Source organism: Catharus ustulatus, chromosome 3, assembly GCF_009819885.2.
Source record: "Catharus ustulatus isolate bCatUst1 chromosome 3, bCatUst1.pri.v2, whole genome shotgun sequence".
NCBI classification, from domain to species: Eukaryota; Metazoa; Chordata; class Aves; order Passeriformes; family Turdidae; genus Catharus; species Catharus ustulatus.
In genome coordinates this window covers 31111942-31130556 of record NC_046223.1, presented here as the reverse complement: position 1 = coordinate 31130556, position 18615 = coordinate 31111942, and the positions used below count along the sequence as shown (strand labels likewise).

The 18615-nt window shown below is 47.1% G+C and overlaps 1 protein-coding gene across 4 annotated transcripts in view; it reads left to right on the top strand.

Annotated features, from left to right (window-relative positions):
* Positions 1–8994, top strand: part of DAAM2 (dishevelled associated activator of morphogenesis 2) — a 200137-nt gene extending 191143 nt beyond the window's left edge. For all 4 annotated transcript variants that reach the window (XM_033053949.1, XM_033053950.1, XM_033053951.1 and 1 more), the window contains 2 exons: positions 1744–1914; positions 3278–8994. In XM_033053949.1, the coding sequence (XP_032909840.1) occupies positions 1744–1914; positions 3278–3493 (387 nt within the window). In that variant the 3' untranslated portion in view covers positions 3494–8994. The remainder of the gene's footprint in view (positions 1–1743; positions 1915–3277) is intronic.
* Positions 8995–18615: the final 9621 nt, after the last annotated feature.

Here is an 18615-nt window from a genome sequence, read left to right as displayed (position 1 = left end):
ACTTCTCTAATATTCAAAGAGCCTATGTGTGTATTATATACAGCTAAAATTACAGAGAGGGGTGGGGAGAGGGTGTAGGTGTGCATACTTGTGTGTATGTCTTCAGAGGCTTCAGAGAAAAGAAGTTAAACAGAGAAGTAATCTGTTGCTGATTCTGTGGAGTGTTTCCTTCAACTCCTGCCATGTTTGGTAGCTCAAAGCAACTTGCATTTCTTCCAACACTTTTTTTCCAAGATTCTTTGGGTTTCTTTGTTTGTTTCTGGCTGAGAACACAGCCTTTTTCAAGAAAGAAAAAAGAATCTATTGCTTCAAACTGCTTTGTGGGCCTGGCAGGGATAGCAGAGAAGGGGAGATGCTGAATCTCTCAGGCTGTGCCAGAAGGAAGTTGCTTTCCTAGGGGATTTCTTCCCCCTGCAGTTGACTGGGAGACATTGTTTATGCTTTACCTGGTATGGGGCCAGAGGGGTTTATAAGACCTGCTTCCAAACTCATTTTGTACTGAGATCAGAGCCTGAACTGTTCTTACTGTATTTTCCATTCTGCAAGAGCACCCGCATAAGGAAAGGGAAACTGGGCTGTGTTAGTATGTGCTGAATACATGCATGAGAGAGCTTGTAGACAGTCCAGTCAATAGTCTGGTTTGGTAAATGTTGAGCTTTGTAAGGATGCTGTGCTTCTCTGTGGTTGTGTGCTAAAGTCCAAGGAGGGAGTGCTAGGGAAGCTGTGCATCAGGGCACAGGTACTGTCAGGAGTGTGTCCCTGGGGCTGCCTGCTGCAGCACAGAGGAGTCACAGGGAGGGTGGCTGGATAATGGATGTGCATCCTTACACAGCACTTACTGTACGTGTGGACATGCTGTTGGCAGACTACATGTGCTTGCATCTATTTGAGTGCATTTTGGTGAGCGATGAGACACGCTTGGGAGTGTGAGAGTGCAAAGGAGAGAATACAACTACTGCAGGACTGATGTCCAAGAGCCAGGGGTTGCTGTGAATTTACCATATCCCCATCAGGACTGCCCTGTGACTGAAGTCCTGCCAGTTGGCTGCCTCCATATGTGTCCTGCAGCCTCAACATTTGCCTTTTAAAATAAAAACCACTTGTGATGTATTCACTCTCTTTTAAGTCTGCCCGGGAGCCCTGGCTGCTTTCCTTGCCCCTCTCTCATGCCTTGTCTGTCTATAGTCTCCTCTCTCCCGGGCAACACCCTGACTCAGAGGACTCCAGAGAGATGGATGACATGGCAGAAGGTTTCCGAGAGGACAGACTGTAGCTTTATTGCAAAAAAACTTTTAGCTCCAGGCATTTTAAAAGTGGATTTGAAGGGAAGATAGAAGGGGAAAGTATGGACTAAAACTATTTGTTTCCCCAGCTAGCTCACTGTCTTCCATGCCCTGGCTGTCCTGCAGCTGCAGCTGAGATGTGGCCACAGTGTCATCCTCTGAAATTACTCTGTTGTCATCAGGAACTAAGCATCATTTTTTGTATCAGTAGACATTTAGTGCTCTCCAGCACTATTTCTGTGTGTTGCCCAAAGGATATCCAGGAGGGCAGACTCTTCAGTGACAGAGGCACCTGCTTTAAGGAGAAGCACTTCTGTTGCTGGGGGTAGTTTCTACTCTTGCCACATGAATGCTCAGAGGGTATTGAATTACATGGTGTGGTTACTCATAAGCTATCCTTGCTGTCTTCACCAAACTGCCTACCTAATTATGGCTCTTGTGTTTTCTGCCCCCTTGACAGTATGCCAAGGCACTGAAGCATTTTGGAGAGACCGAGGGCAAGATGCAGCCAGATGAATTTTTTGGCATCTTCGACACTTTCTTACAGTCATTTGCAGAGGCCAAGCAAGATCTGGAGAATATGAGGAAGAAAAAGGAAGAGGAGGAGCGCAGGGCACGCATGGAGGCCATGGTGAGCATCTGGGCACAGGAAGATGTTTCCTTCCCTCACCTTTTCATGTCTGGAGAGAAATTCCAATGCTCACAACCTGTCACTGTTTTATGTTCTTCTCCCTGTCACCTCTCTTTGGCATCATTCTGTTCTCACATGATGACATTTTTCCTGCTGTCTGTCTTGTCAGCTCTCAAGGATGTACAGTTTGACTCCCAAATCACCCTCTTTTGGATTCAAATACCAAATTTAACCCAGGCATTTTTACCCTGGCACTTTGCAGGATGGGGTTGCCACCATTCCATGCCAGACTATCCTGCTTTTGGGCTGCAAGCAAAGGAGCCAGATTTCCCTCAGTCCTGCCAAGCTGGTCAGCTTCCAGTCAGACTCCATCATCTTCTGCTGTGTGCCTGTCATCTGGCAGTGCACAGTGACTGCCCTGGCACCTGCTGTAGCCCACACCAGCAGTGTTTCTCTCTGGCCAGCCTTAATGCCTTGATTACTGGGGCCGTGTCTGGCCTTGACGTGGCAGGAGAGCTTTCTGTGGGTTTTGCTGCAGGGAGACAGACGTGTGTGTCCCCAGGGGTTGGTGTGAACCAGCCTGCCCCTCTAAGCTCAGCCTCTGTGCTGCCTGAAAGCTCCAAGTGCCATTCCTCCTTCCCCCCGGCTGCTGCCCTGGCCCCGGGCCGCACCGCGGGGAGTTGCTGATGTAAATGTCTGCTGAGCCCAAAGCAGTGGGTTTTTGCTGTTCAGAATAGGAGAGAGGTAAAACACCAGGATGCCAGGAGCCTTACTGCTAGACACAAGGATAAAATGCCAGGACATAGGCTCAAGTTTTCTCTCAGCCAGCCTGGAAAGCTCAGGGCCAGCTGTTAAAGCACTGTGGGATGGTTCCCTAGGTGTACCACACCATGAGGGAGGCCTTATGGAAAAAGTCTTCCTGCAGTGTGGGGCTAGCATTTGCAGAGCGAGCAACCTGCTTCCTGATAGCCACCACCATCCCTTGCCAGTTCTACTGATTCAGGAGCTGAGCAGTGGAAAGAGAGAGCTGAGCTGGCACTATCCTGCTGTAAAATCAGTGCAAAACAGAGCAGCATGGATGGATCCTGTGTGTCCTCTTGCTGCAGGCCGATTGTGCTTTGTGCGGCAGACGTGCTGCTACTCATTCCTCATTTCTCCTGTTCTCTTCTTGCCTGTGTGGAAGAGAAGCCCATCATGGCCTCTTGCAGCTTTTGGCACAGGTTATGGATGGCCTTGTGGATAAGCTCCTACTCTTTTTCCCCCCTAATCTGTGCTGATGCATTTTAGCTGCTTCTTGGCAGTGCACCTAAGTGATCTGGCATCTTGGTTAGCTAATCCTAAAACTCTGTGTCCTTCTCCACAGCTAAAAGAGCAGAGGGAAAAAGAGAGGCGACAAAAGAAAGCGAAAGCTGGAAGCATCTCTGAAGAGAGTGGGGAGTTTGATGACCTGGTGTCAGCATTAAGGTCGGGTGAAGTCTTTGACAAAGACTTATCCAAGCTCAAGCGTAACCGCAAGCGTTCGGGGAACCAAGGCCTAGAGACAAGCCGTGAGCGGGTGGTGACAAAGCTAAATTATTAATTACAAGAGGAAGAGAAATAATCAACCAAAAGAAGGTGATGAAAAAGTGCAAAGCAAGGAGGATGAATGTGTGTGATGGCGCCTGGCTGACAGCTGCCCCAAAGGCTGTCTTTGGTCTGTAGCTACCTTTCCACGATCAGCTTTCCTCTCATCCCTCTTCTGTGCTCCTAATTTGAACCATTATAAAAGTGCCTCTGTGGATCCAGCAGGGCCTGTGACTGGGCCATGCAGGCTCACAGGTTTGCTTCTGGGAGTTCACTGTGTCATCAAAGGCCTCATGGTGATGACAGAAAGCACTTGGGCCTTGCAGACGGCCTCACAGCTGGAACAAGATAATTTTCTGTGTGCCAAAGTAAAAACTAGTCATGATCTCCATCTTGCTGATAACAAGGAAGACTAATTTCAGACCAACTCTGTAAACAACTATCACTTCTTCGGGATCTAGACTGGCCTTCAGGGGTTCGTTGGGATGTGGTTCTCAAGTTTCCAATTCCCTTCTAGAATTGGATTTTATAAGCCATTGATTAGCACCTGAAAAATGCATTTAAGCACATGTCCTGTATAGTATTTTTGTGTGGCCTACACTGTCCAAAGTAAGTGAAGCTTAGAGTCTTCAGTTTCTGTAACAAAATGAAATTCAAGAATCAGGATCAACATACAATAATATGCAAAAGTCTTTTGGAGGCTGCTTTGCTAGAAGGAGTTTTCAGGAGTTTCTTGGTGGTTGAGTCTCAAAGCTATGAAATGCATCTTCTTGGAAAGAAACTCTGGCTTTCCTTTAGAAAACTAAGCCACTGCCAGGTTGGGATTACAAGTGGATGACTGTAGAGCCTGTTGTCATTGCTGGAGGCTGGCAGAGAATCAGTGGAAAATTTCTTATCTGTCTGTGCAAGATTGGAAATCGGGAGCTCCCTGGTATCATCCGCAGGTCTCCAGTAACAAACAGCAAATAGGTTCACTGCCTGCCAGAAGTGAGATTTCTTTCCCACTTGATGCTAGCTGTGATTGCTGTGGGCATGAACTGGTCTTTCTGTCTAACAGCCTGACCTCCACTGCCCGCACCTCACTCCTGCCAAGGGGAACCACGTCACTCAGTAAGATATGAATGGTGTCAAAGGAGAGCCTTGGAGCACGCTCACTTTTTCATTTTGAAGAAATCACTCGGGATGAACCAAGAGAGAGCCCTGTAATTAAAGCTGAGAGTTTTTCGAGGAGGACACAGAATTGTGTAAGTCAAGCAGGCTTTGGAGTTGGGCTAATTCAGAAGAAACAAATGAATTTGTAGTTCAGTTACATTAATTAAATATAAGTAGAAAAGCAAAGGACCCAAGAAGAGGCATGAATTCTTTGTATCTTCATGGTTCTAGGAAAGGGATTGGATTGTGTGGGCTGTCACGGCCTTCTTTTTTTTTTACCTTTTTTTTCAAACTTGTCTTCTTTTTTTTAATTATCTTCCCTGGAGAAGGAAAAGAGGAAAAGAAAGAATGGTGATAGATTCTTCCTCCTAGACAGGAAGAGACAGCATTTGAGGAGAGGGACTCACCATCTACAAATTGCTGCATTAGTCAACAGCACAAAATGTCAAGAAATCCCAGGGAAGTTTAATCATTTGGTTTGATTTTTCTCTGAATGTCACTTAACCTCAGGCTCTGCACTGAGTCTGCAGAACTGAACTTCCTCTGCAATGCACGCTGCCTGATCAGTATTACACACTACAATGTTGGAGAAGCAAACTGTGGTGGTTTTCTGAACACTTTGAGAGTTAAATAATAATGTAAACTATTAAAAGCAAAAAAAAAAGAGAATTGAGAGAAGAGAAGCAAAAAAGTCAGAATTATTAAACTCTGATGTTTCATTGTTTACTGAATTTTGAGTCTCCCACCCCAGGATTTCCCTATTTAGGACATTCCAGACTGCCGCGCCTCTGTATAATACTCATCGTAAAGAGCTGGTATCTTACAAGAGCTGGGTGCATTCTCCCCCCTTACTATCCCACTCCCCTTCTGGGATTAGCTATTAACAGCAATGCCTATTGCAGTGGACACAAGCACCTTGTAGAAGAAAGACTATTTCATAAAGGTTTTTGAAAGTTTAAGAAAAAATCTCACTTTTTAAAGCATTTTTATTTTAAATTACAAATGGATTTTTAGAAATGTCTCTTGTAAATTATATTAACAACCTCCTTGCTGCTCCCTGAATTAGACTTGCTATATATCCCAGCCCTTTTGTTTGTCTTGTTTTAAAGCATGCCATGTAACCTATGCCATGTAAGCCATATGAGAGGTGGTAATATGTGCCAAATTGGTATACAATTGAGTTTAGATTTGAATAATCCCTGAATTCCAAAGATTAAGCTTTTAGGGATTTGAGCATTGTTGGGTTTTTTCCCCTCCCTCTCTGTTCTCCCTGGGTTTAGGACTCACCCAGAACTTCACGTGTAGTGCCAAGGTCAGTCCTGGTGCAGGATGATGTGCAAGTGCAGCTGCTTGCTTGCTCCCCAGGTACTTGTTTGATAAGGCAGACTGTCGGCATGGCAGCTGCCAGAGAAGAAACACCTCAGGGCAAACCCTTTGAATATAAATACAGCATTTCCCCTGCTCTGGTATTTGTCAAACCAAGTTTGTGCTGTGCTTTCTGAAACTGAAGTCACTTTGCCAGGCCACAAATGTAGCAAAAGCAGAGAAAGTGATAAATCCTCTGTCCCTTTGTGTACACAGTTCAGCCCTGATTTAAAGAAGTCCTCTATGATGGTACACAACAACATTCCAGCCACACTGGGAGTCAAAGAAAGCTTTTGCCACTTCTTTGACTCATAGATTAATAATGAGAGATTGTGCAACTCCTGTAAATCAGCTATGGGATCCTTAAGGGGATGGACAGAAAGCTCAGAGTCATGCCCTGATTCAGTACAGCTTGACTTTCTCAGCATTCCAGCACCCCAAGCTCCCCCTGTTCTGAATCAGTGATGGTGGCCAAAAGCTTCATTCAGTGTGCTGGACAGTCCCCCAGGCTCTTGACTCCATGGTGAAAGTTCATGAGGAAGGTTTTGGAAAGTTCAGTTTCTCACTGAGGCAAGCAGTGTTTTCATACAAGTGGTGACAAGTAGAGAGGCCCATTACATTATCTACTGTATGAGATTAGGTTACCCTTACAGAAGATAAGGAAAAAATTGGCTCTGCTGTAGGGCCTGGCATCAGACTCTTGCTGAAGCCGAGTTTGTCCATGTTTCTCATCTCTTGGGTACTGTGAGTGCATATAATATTCCCTTCTTCAGCAGTTGTGGTTGAGTTGCCAGCTGCTAAAGGAGAAAGGAAAATCTTATTCCTGAGTAGGTTTAGGAAGCAGTCTGAGGTCTAACATCACTGGAGAAGCTGGAGAAGAGCTAGGGCTGTTGTCCTTGCACCTGTGCCTAGAACCAGCATTTTAAGTCACTCTGTCATTGAAAATAAGTGGAGAAGAAAAGAGATATGAGAAAGAAAGGCATAATTGAGGGCTTGTTCTGCTTCCTGCAGAAATACAGTGATTGCTGACTTTAAGATGAAATTCCTCACACCTAGAAGAGGTACTTTCTAACTCTCCAGAATCTGTCCCTAGAGATCTAGTGCTCGTTCACCTCTGTGTCTCTGTACTGTTGCAGCATAGGTTGCATTAGGATGGTCCCAGAAAAGAAGACTCCCTCCCCGTTCCACTTGCTTTGAACTGAGTCACTCTTCTCATGTCTCTAGAAATGCTACAAGGTAAAGTGACTTCAAGGAGCAAGACCTTTCCATGCTCTGTAGCACAGCCATTGTCCAGGCACCAGTTCCCTACGAGAGCAGAAGTAGGACTAGTGTTCAGGGCTGAGAGACTTCCTCATTGGGGAAACAACCTGGATGTCTTTCAGAAGCATTTCTGTAATGTGTTCACAATGTCTGAGGAAGGGAAAGGAATTGCAAAGGATCCTGGTGGGAGACCATGGGGCAGGTGTTTCCACAATGATCAGCCCCACTGGCTAAATCTTTCCTTTTCTTTAGGAAAGATCACACTTTGATCTGGGTTGCACGGGAGAAGCTTGTGTCAGGAGTTTCCATGAGGGGAAAGGAGATCTGTTGTACAGTAGATGATGTACATGATATATGCAGTTTTGTTTCTAGGTTGGTTGTTTTGGGTTTTGTTTGTCTGTTTGTTTGGGGGTAAAATGATTTTTAAAAAAAAAGGTTTTAGGAATCTCTAAGGGGAACCTGTAAATCTGACACCTCTATTTATTTTGCCTTATTTTAGTTTGCTATGTTTGTATGTATACACTGCATTACAGTAAAGACTATTGAGACTGTGCCAGGGCATTACACCAGCTGGAGAGCTGGCTTGGCTCCTGTGCCAGCTGAGCCAGGCCAGGGGATGCAGGTGAGCAGTGAGATGAGGTGTGGGAAGGGATGTAAGAAAAAAACCTTTTGGCTTTTGTCATAATTACTCTGCCCCTGGTGATCCTGGTTCTGGGAAAGCACTTATTTTAAAGCTTGTGGTGAACTGATGGAGACTGGTTATTTTAAAACACTTTCTACAAAAGATGTTTGCTTTTTATCATGTGTCACATTGAGAAGATTGAGAAGAGTTAAGGTGCAGAGTTGTTAGCTCAAACTTCACCCTTCCACACAAATCTGGTCCATATTGCAGAGAAGCTTGGCTAGGTGGCCAAAAGTGGTTAATGCCCTGTAACTTCTTACCGCATTTAACACACTAGTGAGACAAACTGGGACAGTTCTCCTTCCTCAGAGCTAATATTCCTCCCTATCTTCATGGCCAAAGAAAGATTTCACCTGCTTTACCTCTTTCCTCCTCCAGTCCACCTCCCCAGGTTACCCCAGGTCAGCAAAATCTTTCTACTGGTTGGTTTGTTACCCATGGAGTCTCTGTCAATCACAAGGTGTTTGGCCATGGCTCCTTGGCTTCTGTACTTGACACAGGACACTTCTGATTGCCTGCCATCCAAAGAGGTAGTCTCCATTGGCCACCCTAGTTTCTACCATAGCTCATGTAGGGCTTGGTCCTTTCAGCCTCCCCCAGTCGGAGCTCTGAGCCAAGTGATCTAGAAAAGCCTCTCTGCCAAGCCATTTGCCCCCTTCCTGCTCACCTTCAAACAGGATATTTAAAGCTCTTTGCAGTTTTTAGAATTGTGAGGGATGTTCGGTACCTGAGCTGCTCTGTGCTCAAAGCCTCCCTCCCAAGTCATCCCCACCTGCAGCTGTTCTGCTCCCCTGCAAGCCTGCTCAGCTTGAAACTCGCAGGTCACTTTGGGAGGTGGCCCTGCCTGCCAAGCTAGAAAGTACAGTGCTGCTTACTGAAGTGGGAGGTTGTGTGCTGCTGTAATGCCTTGGCCTATCCTCATTTCTTAGTCAGTTTAAGACTATAAGTGAATTAAATGTACAAATCCTGTAGTGTCCTTTTTATCTGTATCTTTTTATAAGAATATACTGTAATACTAAAAAACAAAAGCAAAAAAAATTAAAGATATATTGCCCCCACTGCGTCTCCATACATTTCTTTGTAGTTTCATTTTCTCTGCATTTTGCTGCAAAGTCTGATAGACAGATCGGGGTCTGGGTGTAGTTTTTTGTTAAGCTGTGGGTTTTTGGTCAAGAGTGTGCAGCTTTTTAGGTGACACTGTCCCGGCAGAGCTGGTTAGAAACTCCACAGGTTGTTCTATGGAACACAGGCACATCCTCCCCATGCCGTGCAATGATGAGGAGCTGATCAGAGAGCCAGCAGGTTACCATATCCAAGGGTCCTCTTAAAAAGCTCTCACTCCTTCCTCTTTTAGAACTACATATGGTATGCAGGAGGTGCATTAAAGAAAGAGATAAAAATAAGACGGTCCTGATACCTAGGAGTTCATAATCCATGGCTGGACATGACCATTCCAAACAAGGAAGAGAGTGCAGGGCAGCAGCACTGACCCTGAGCTCACTTGCATAACTGAGCAACATCCTGACAGCAAGAGCGTAGACTTGGAGGAGGAGTGGGCAGGAGAGCATTGCTGCCAAGGAAGGAGTTAAATAAGGCCAGCAGAAAAGAAAGCAGGAAAGCTTTCAGGAAAGAAGACTTCAGAAGTGCAGGGTGGGGAGTCTGGAGAGAAGTTAGACACAGAATAGCAGGGTGAGCAAGATGCACACAAGGGTTAGGACTAATTTGTGGCTGAATTGAATGGTGTGCTGAGGAATTGCTTGGTGTTCAGGGGCAGAACTTTGTCCTCATCATAAAGGCAATGAGTACAGCTGTTTCATTCATACACAGATCTCCCCATTTCTGTTAATGGAAAGAGCCTGCTGACAAAATTATCCTTAAGCCACAAGATTTCATTCTTATCTTCAACCCATCAAAAGGCAATGCTTTAACCTTGAGCTCCTGAGAAGATCATGCCTAGCTCCCAGTGGGAGCCTTGCTGGCTATGCAGCACATTCCTGCAGCACTGAAGTTCCCAGGGATCCCAGTCAAAGCCCTAGCTGTTGGCTCTGGCTCTCAGGTGGGAAGAGCTGTGGAAATGAGCACAAGTAATTGGGGTGTAATTGCTTGCACAGGCTGAAGATCAAGAGGCAGCAGATGGGAGTCTGAGTGCCCTGTGTGAAGGTTCTTGGCTTTTAGTCCTTAAAAAGGCTTTCAGTTTCTCTGTTTTGATCTATTTGGTTCATGCTTTGCTAAAATTCTAACTTTTAGGTTCTTGCTGTACAGATGCAAGGGCAGAGGTAAAGGGATGTTTCTGAAACATCTGCATTGTGTGAGTGGTAGAGGCAAGATGAAAATTGCAGGGACTTCCCTGGGTTCCCTACTCTGGAAGCTGGTGTTTGGTAGAAGTCAAACCATTGTTTTTCCTCTTACTAGAGGTAGGACCCAGTGGCATTTGAATTAGCTGCTTTGAATAAGACAGACATCCTGCCTGGATTGTCAGAAGACTTTCCTTTAATATTTTGTTTGGGGGTTGGAGCACACAGTGAGGAGCTGGTGTTCTGCTCTGCAGCATGGGTCCATCACAGAGGCCTCCTTCTGTCTTCCTGGTTGATGCCTTTCCCATGACCGTGGACCTCCCTGTCCTTGTCATCGCTGCAGAGAGCAAGGTAAGTGCCTTATGGCTTTTTCTGAGCAAAACTAGGGTTAGGCTGCCCTGGATGACTAAGAGCAGAGTGTAAGGGGAGCTCTCTGCTCTTGCTGAGAAGGGCTGGGTTAATAAATTATCAGGTTTCTCTTTCTTTAACTTTTGGCTTCCGCTTAAACAAAGGTGACTTTTATCTCTGCTGGACATGGAGGTTTCTGGGAGAAACCTGCTTGGACCTAGATTTGTACCACTAGGAAATAAAATAATTAAAGTTTGAGAAAGTTTGAGTTCCCTGCCCTCCCCACCCCCAAAGACCAAAAGTTTTGGTTTTCAACATTGTTGTGATAGATTTTGTTTGTTTGATGTTCCTGCAGTTAATGGGCTTCATGCTGTTTCCTCTGAGGCATAGTTGCTATTTATCTCTACTTTGCTTAGGCTTACCAGGAGGTAAGGTCCTTTTTTCCCCCTTTTTGTCTTTCCCCCCCATTTTGCTGTTTTTTCATTTCTTTTGCCCTTTTTTTTTTCCTTTTCCCCCTAAATCTCCCCACCCCAGACTCAGCATTGAGGTGGAAACTTGCCTTGAGTGAGCTGCTGCATCTTTCCTACCATGTGACAGCATTGGGATCCAGAAGGGTCTGAAATCCTGTGAATAGTTTAATGTGAGAATCCAGGAATTGTTCTTTGTCCACCTTGTTTTAGATGTGGGGCACAATTGTGTTGAGCTAACTTCTTGAGTGCTTATGGAAGGAGAACACATCTCTAATTACATTAATTTAAAAAAAGAATCAGAATGTGGGAGGGGGGGAAGATTAGCTCAGTTGGTATGATGCCAAAACCACTAAGATTGTGGGTTCAATCCCTGTGCAGACCATTCACATAGGAGTTAGACTTGATGATTCTTGTGGGTCCCTTCTAAGTCAGAATATTCTGTGATCTGGGAAAAGACTTTCATAATTTATGGCTGTGAGATGTGGAAAAAGGCTTTTGTTTGCCAGAAGTGTGTATGACCAGTAGTGGTTGTATCCGTCATGTTATACAGGAGCTTTGCCATACTCTCTCTTCATGGAAGAGCTATTGAGAGCACTTCCAGCAAAGACTGAGGCAGCTGATAACCAAGGAAAGCACAACAGTCATGCAGAGGCTGCAGGGACCTGGGGATCAGGGCTGGCATCAGCCCTGGACCCCCCTTCCAATAGGGCAGACAGAAGGGTGGGTGTGCTGGCCACTGTGTGATGTTGCTGCCTGCCCCTGCTGAGAGGAGGGAGGAGGACTTCTGTCTCTCCATGTTCCTTGCAGAGGTTTTGAAAGATTGGTGGAGGAGAGAATTGTGATTGTCTTGAGAAATCTGACAAATACTTGTATGTGATATTTGCATGTTTCTAAGTAAAGACTTTCCCTTACCAGTAGGTCTGCAGGGGCAAAGCTCATGTTTTATCACCCCCTAAAATATCACAAGTGTTGTAAGAATTGGCCTGTATGTCCCATGAGAGACTAGTAAGAACTTGCCACAGTCTGATTGTCAAACTCCACCACTGTTTTGCCAGTGGTGGTTCCTGGAAAGCCAGTGTTCTGTAAAGAGGGTGCTTTGTGCACAGGGGCTGAGGAATGAAAAAACAAACCTATCAAAAGCTTGTGCATGCTCCATTGCCAACAGAAGGAAGCAAAAAAAAAAATTAGGAGGAAAATGAATGCCCATCTACTTTAGGCTTAAGCTATTTTTCATTTGGTTGTGGCGATACTGTGAAAGAACCAAGATGGATTCCCACCCTTCCCTCCCACCCCAAACCCCCCAAGAAGGTTGACTAGTCCCTGGATTTAAGAGGTAAGAAATGGTGTCCTGCAGCATCTCCTTGGATATTCCTGTGGTCAGGCTCTGCCTGGCTGAGTGCTGTCTGGGTGTGCTGGCCTTTGGGGGTCATGGTGACTGTCAGCCCCCGCATAGTCACGAGGTGTTTTCAGGGGCAGAAGTAGAAGTCAGCCCAGTACTCCCCTACCCCTGGGCTCACGGTAAAGTGTTATGAGTGGGCAAGAGTTTCCTTGGGTAACATACACTATGTTTGTGCTACTGAACAAGTCTGGATCTGCTCTTACTTTGTAGGAGAAGCTGGGTAACCCCAAAGTGCAGATTTTTCCTAGAGTTGTCTAATCCAATGTTTTTCTTTACTTTTGGGCTCCCAAGCAGAAAATAACTCTTCAGAGTCATGCCGCATTCTTCTGTAAAGTACCCCTTGCTTCTGCTTCTGATTTTCTTGAATATCTGAGCCCTGTTCACCTCCCTCTTGTACCCTCACAATTCCTTTCTGTTGCCATGACCCTTTGCTTGCCAACCTTGGGCAGATCTGCTGCCCTTTCCTCTGTGGTATTAACAGGTGTAGGAGCTTGGGAACCTCAGGCTGCAGGTGAAGCCTGGCAGAGGACTGACCCTGGCACAAACTGTTTTCTGCACTCAGCTTGGCTTTGCATGGGGCAGGAGTTGCCAGGCAGATTGGGTGCTGTGTCCTACCTTCCCATTGTCCTCCTTGTGATGCAGCTGTCATTTATCCAGGGACCAAGTGTTCAAGATGTTGTGTTGCCCTTTTGGAATGGCAGTAACATCTTCCCTTGCTCTGGTCCCTGAAATGAGAGCTTCTCTGTAAGTGGAGAGGAGGCCCTTCCTGCAGCTGGAGAGCTGGAGCTGCCTCTGGAGTCACAGGGATGAGCAGCCTTTCACCGCAGAAGCATCTCCGGCACTGAGGCAATGTGACATCGGGACCAGAGCTAGCTGTGGCCTTGGGGGTGCTGATCTTGTGCCAGCTCCTGGGGTGTCAGTGCTGGGATGCATCAGCAAGCATGTCTTGGACTTGTATCAGGGTCAAAGCAAGAGATTCCAAATTGCAGCTTGTTCCATAGCCGTGGTCTTGTCCTTATCAGGCAGCTGCCAGCTCTCTGTCTGTTCCTGATTAATCCTCTCCCTGGGGGATGCTGACCAGTACATCCCAAATCAAGATGGGAGGAAGAAAGGGGATAAATCAGATACCGAGGCAATCTTACTCTCTAATTTTTAACCCATGCTGGCGCCCTAATACAAACAGGAAGGCAGCAGGAGTTTGGACAGGGATCAGTAGACCTGACTTGCAGAGCAAGTGCTGTGCAGAGCAGAATCAGTATAATTATGGGAAAATGGGCATAGTCACAGAAATAGCTGAGCTTTGATGGTGAGCTTTTGAGAGACAGGCTCTTTCCTGAGATCTTCTCTGGTGGCTAGCTTGCTTCTCTTCTTACTCCTCCTCACCCTTTCCTTCAGCTCTGCAATGAACCCTGAAAGTGTATATATCTCTCACTCTCATTAGAACAGGGTCTGGGCTGTCACCAACACATGTAAAGGTTTTCCTTGAGAGGCAGCAGGGTGAAATCTTCCTCTGATATTTAGGAGAAATCAAGGGACAAAAGCCCATCTGCTAGAAACAGACTTGTCAATCTGGTAGCAAACATAATTTCCTCCAGGTACACACCAGGTATGAGGAGAACTCAGGCTTGGAAATCTGTCTCCAGGCATTCACTGCGGAGTGCACAGATTATTGGGAATGCCAGGTTAGTGTCCCCATCTGCAAACAATAATTTGGGTGACTTACCAAGCATGACATGTTGGTCTGGCTCACGTATGTGTGGTCAGGTTCTCTTGGATCACAGTCCAACCCAGTGGTGGTGGGACTGTCTTTTCTGCCTCAGTTGAAACAAGATTTATGTGATGCCAGGGACTGTCTCTTTGCTCATAGGTGAAGGAACAGCAGCTCCTGGCTATACTCAGGACAGGACATGGTCCTGAGGCCCTGGGAGAGCTGCCACATGAGCCTGGAGGCAGCAGATGCACAGGCATCCTGACCTCACCACTGTTTTCATAAATTTTCCTGTTGCTCAGCTATTCCCATCAGCAATCATCCTTCTTTTCCTGTTCATTCTAGGTCTGGCTCAGACTTCTTTGCTAGCTTTTCTTGTCTCACATTTGTGTGACCCTTCTGGTGCTGAGAAGCAAGGTCTGGGGCTGTACTTCACTTTCCTTCCCATGGTCCTTGCAGAACCACCTCTGCCATTGCTGGAGCTTTGCTTCCCTAGAGCCTCCAAGGCTCCCCCAGCCCTGATGGGTGCAGGGGACTCCACCAGTGCCCAACCTGTCCTTTGGAAAGCTTCAGCTGTGTGTGTGAGGAGACATTTTGTCTGAGGGATGAGGCTAAATGCAGGCCACAGTAAAGCCCCTGAGCAGCAGCTCTGGCACAGCTGCTCTTATGAGCTGATGTGCTCCTTTCTGAGCAGAGCCACTTGTGGATGTAGAGGCAGCCCCTGTGGACAGGGGAACAGGTGCTGAGAGTGTGTCTGGGAGGGATTTCTTGCTGGTGCCATGCGAGGTTGGAGGAGTACTTGGGTTTTTCCCTTCTATAAATGGCTTTTGTGAGAACAGGTTTCTTAACTTAGATTACAACAGCGAGGGCTAATTGAGCTTTACTGTGAGCAGGATGCTATCAGTGGCACATAAACTAGATGAAAGTGGTGGCTAGGTTAGGTAGGAGATGAGCCTTGTGCATGCAGCCTTCCTCACAAATTCTGCTAAAGGACTTCTGGTCACCCTCAAACCTGTGTCAGGCGCATGGTGAGGTGTCTGCTGTCCTGCAGCAGGGTGGGGGCTTTGCAGAGCTACTGGGGCAGGAAGGGCTGTCACTGCTCTTAAACCCTGATCCCCTGACACGGGAAGAAGTGGCACCCCTGCTGTTGAGTAAGGCACTTGGTCTGGCTTCCCAGAGAGCTGCCTCCCTCACGGCTGAGGACACAGGAGGCATTTTGCCAGGCTCTCCTGCTGCTCAGCGAGGATGGGGGAGTGTGGGACATGGGGAACCCTGTTCCCACTGCTGTGTTGGGAGCACAGGAGTGCTCACTTGCTTGCTCCCCACTCCATCCAGCTGGGTTTAATTTTAGAAACACAGTGCTATCTTGGGGCATCTTTTTCCATGGAATGCAAGCCTTTAAGTAAATAAATAACAGCTTTGTGGAGGTGGAATGACAGCCCGTAACCGCACTGCAAAACACGCACCGAGCGAGTTGAGCCCCATTTCACTTGCATGTGGAAATACTTTGTACAGAAACAGTGGCTGCACCACCTCCCTCCCTTCATTCAGCCCCCTCCAGAGCTGGCCATGTGCATTGATTAAAAAGAAATAAAAACACCTTGAAATACCAGCCTTGGAGAAGTGGAAATGAAAACCCCTCCAGCTGCTGGGGTTCAGCTGGAGTTCTCTGGCACAGGTTTGCTACAGCTACAGTTTACTGGTGATGGGCTGTTACTAACCATGCCTCTGCCGTATCTGGGACATCCCAGAGGGATGTGCTCTGGGGCATCCTTAGCAACCCGGGAGAGAAATAGCAGGCTATAAAGATGAAGGCAAGAAACTTGTGTTTAAATGCCCCTCCCAGTCTGGCTGGCCAAGAGCCTTCTGCATGCAGGCTTGTTGCTGATGGCTGAATGTCCTGGGTGTGTCCCTCAAAGCATGTTTGCTGGCTGGAAAATCCCATTAAAGCCATTTTACCAGAGCAAGAGCCCATTTTTATTGCTCAGATCCAGCAGCTCTGACATGGCATCTGCTGCATGAGCTGCTGGTAACTCTGTTCCCCTGAGTCAGCAAGGGAGGCTCTTCCAAAGCTCACAGTCTGAGCAAGACTTGCCACGGTGGCCTTCTCTGATGTATGGACTTGGAGATGCACCTAAATATTCAAGGTGGAAAAAATGATGTAAAAACAACCATGCTCATAGCTACTTGCTCTGTTCCACTACTGCTGCACTTTGCTGCTGCTGGGACCAGACAGTGCTGAGATGACAGGACTCTGTTCTTGTAAGGAAACTGGGTCAGGAGCACCCATCTTGGGTGCGTTAGGAGTTGGCAGCGTCGCCTCCACAAAGCCAAAAGGGTGACTAGACTGTGCCTAATCACGGAGGCATGAGTGAGCTCTGCCAGGGTCTTTGAAGCAAGTGGGCTTGAAGTCAGCAGCTGTGGCTTGGAAAAAGCATCATGTAGCATCCTGGTGCCATGTGCAGATGGGATGCCTGAAGAGATTTTGCTCTAGTCTTTCTCTTGTCCTTCTTCCTGTAGCTCTTGGCAAGAGCAGTTCTGGGCATGACTGTGATAGTTTTGTGTGTTTGTTCAGAGATGGTTATAGTATTTGAATTCACTGCAGGGCCTGGGGATTAGTAGCTGTACCTCAGCCTTTGCTGGTGGCTTCCCTTCCCAGCAGGCTACAGGGACAGGAGGATTTTCCAGTGGCGTGGTTCTGCCTGCTCTTCCTCTGAAAACCACCCAGCTAAGCCATGTCCTCTCCTTGGCCTCCTCCTGCTGCTTCCACTGATACTCTGAAGGAAATCTTATTTTTTGTATACCCTAGTGAATGCCTTCTCTTGTGGGGCTGGGCAAGCTCTGCCCATGTTCTCTGTGAGCCCAGGATCAGGGCGGCCCTGGCAGCAGTTTGTCTTTTCCACTGATCCCAATTAAGATTCAGTCTTGGCAGGATGGAGCCTTTTGAGCTGCCAGCTGCAATAGGAGAGATGAGGCTTCAGGGGCAGCAGAAATTATTCCCTTCCCTCAGCTCAGCTCATTTCTTGGATCTGGGCTGAGGATGGCCCCAAGGGTTGATCTGCAGAAGCCAAATGAGCCACACAGAGCTAAAACATTTCCATTCAGTGTCAGGCCAAGGGTGGGGAAGTGCAGCTCTCTGAAGTGCTGAGACTGTGGGTGGCAGCTGGGGAGGGGATGGAAGGAGAGAGGGATGGAAGGGTGGTGTAATTCCAGGCACTGCCTCACACAACAGCAATTCCAGCCTTGCTGCAACTGTGCACGTGGGGAGCCTTGAGTGCCGAAATTACCCTGATAATGAAACCTAAGTTCTTTAAAGATGCAGTAGTGGCAGGTCAGGGTTGTGCAGCTGAACCCCTCTCTCCCAGCAGCAGATGCTGCCTGGTGTGACGCTGTACTGTCCACACTGCTGGTGTTGACAGGGCTTTGCCACAACCTGCACCAGCAGGTAACTGGCCTGGGGCACTACCTATGGAGCAGCTGTGTATCTGATAGCCTGTGTTATCTTCCAAGCATAATATTAACACAACTTTAGAGCTGCCTGGCCCTCCTGCTGTCTCCTCTTCTTCCCCTACCTTCTGTCCCACTGCAGCCAAGCTGCCCTTGATTTTGCAAACACAAACTCTGCTTTTGCTGGCCTTGCATCCTTTCTATCATGGGTAGAGAAGAGAGTGTTTCTGTTGAACCTAATTTTAAGGCTAAATTCATGTAGGAAAAGCTCAGTAGAACTGAGTTTCTGGTTTTGAGTGGGCTGTCCAGAATTTGAGATCATGCGCACTCTTGATGGAGTCATTGATGAAGCAATTGTTTGCTGCTAATTTGGGGTTCTGGAAGCAAACCTTAAGCAATTTTGAAGCATGAAACTTTGTTCCCTGGAGCAAGTGTTATGTGGATGGCACCTTGGAGAGCCATGGGCAGTAGGCAGCTTGCCTGATGGCCGTGGCTGTGCCATTGCAGTTGGGTTGTACACACACAGCTGAGCAGTGCCTGGTTTGCTGTGCTTCGCTGCTTGGAGGAAAGCTCAGCAGTATCTCAGGGCATCCATCCCATCCCTTCCTGTGAACTTGCACTCATCTACACTTTACTGCTACTATTTTGGGTACCCTTCACCCCACAAAGGAGCAAACAAGGTAAGTACAAAGATAGAGATGCTAAATTGGAAGCTTTCTAAACATGGCACTGGCAGCACTAAGGGACAGGGAAGGTAGAGACAGCTGGATTTGTGTCTCAGCCACCCACTGTTTAAGCTTGCTGTGCCTAAAGTGAGAATCTGCTCTTATGACAGGGTGCACTGAGTTCACCCAAAGCCCTTCAGGCACAGCCAGTGACAAAGGATTCAGCTCTTCATCCTGTGCCTTTCTGGCACCATGCCAGGCATGTCAGGGTGTTGTCTGCCATCGTCATGGCCTTGTAGAGCTCCTCCCATCCGCTGGTTTTGAGACCTAAGTTGAGGCTTTTACCTG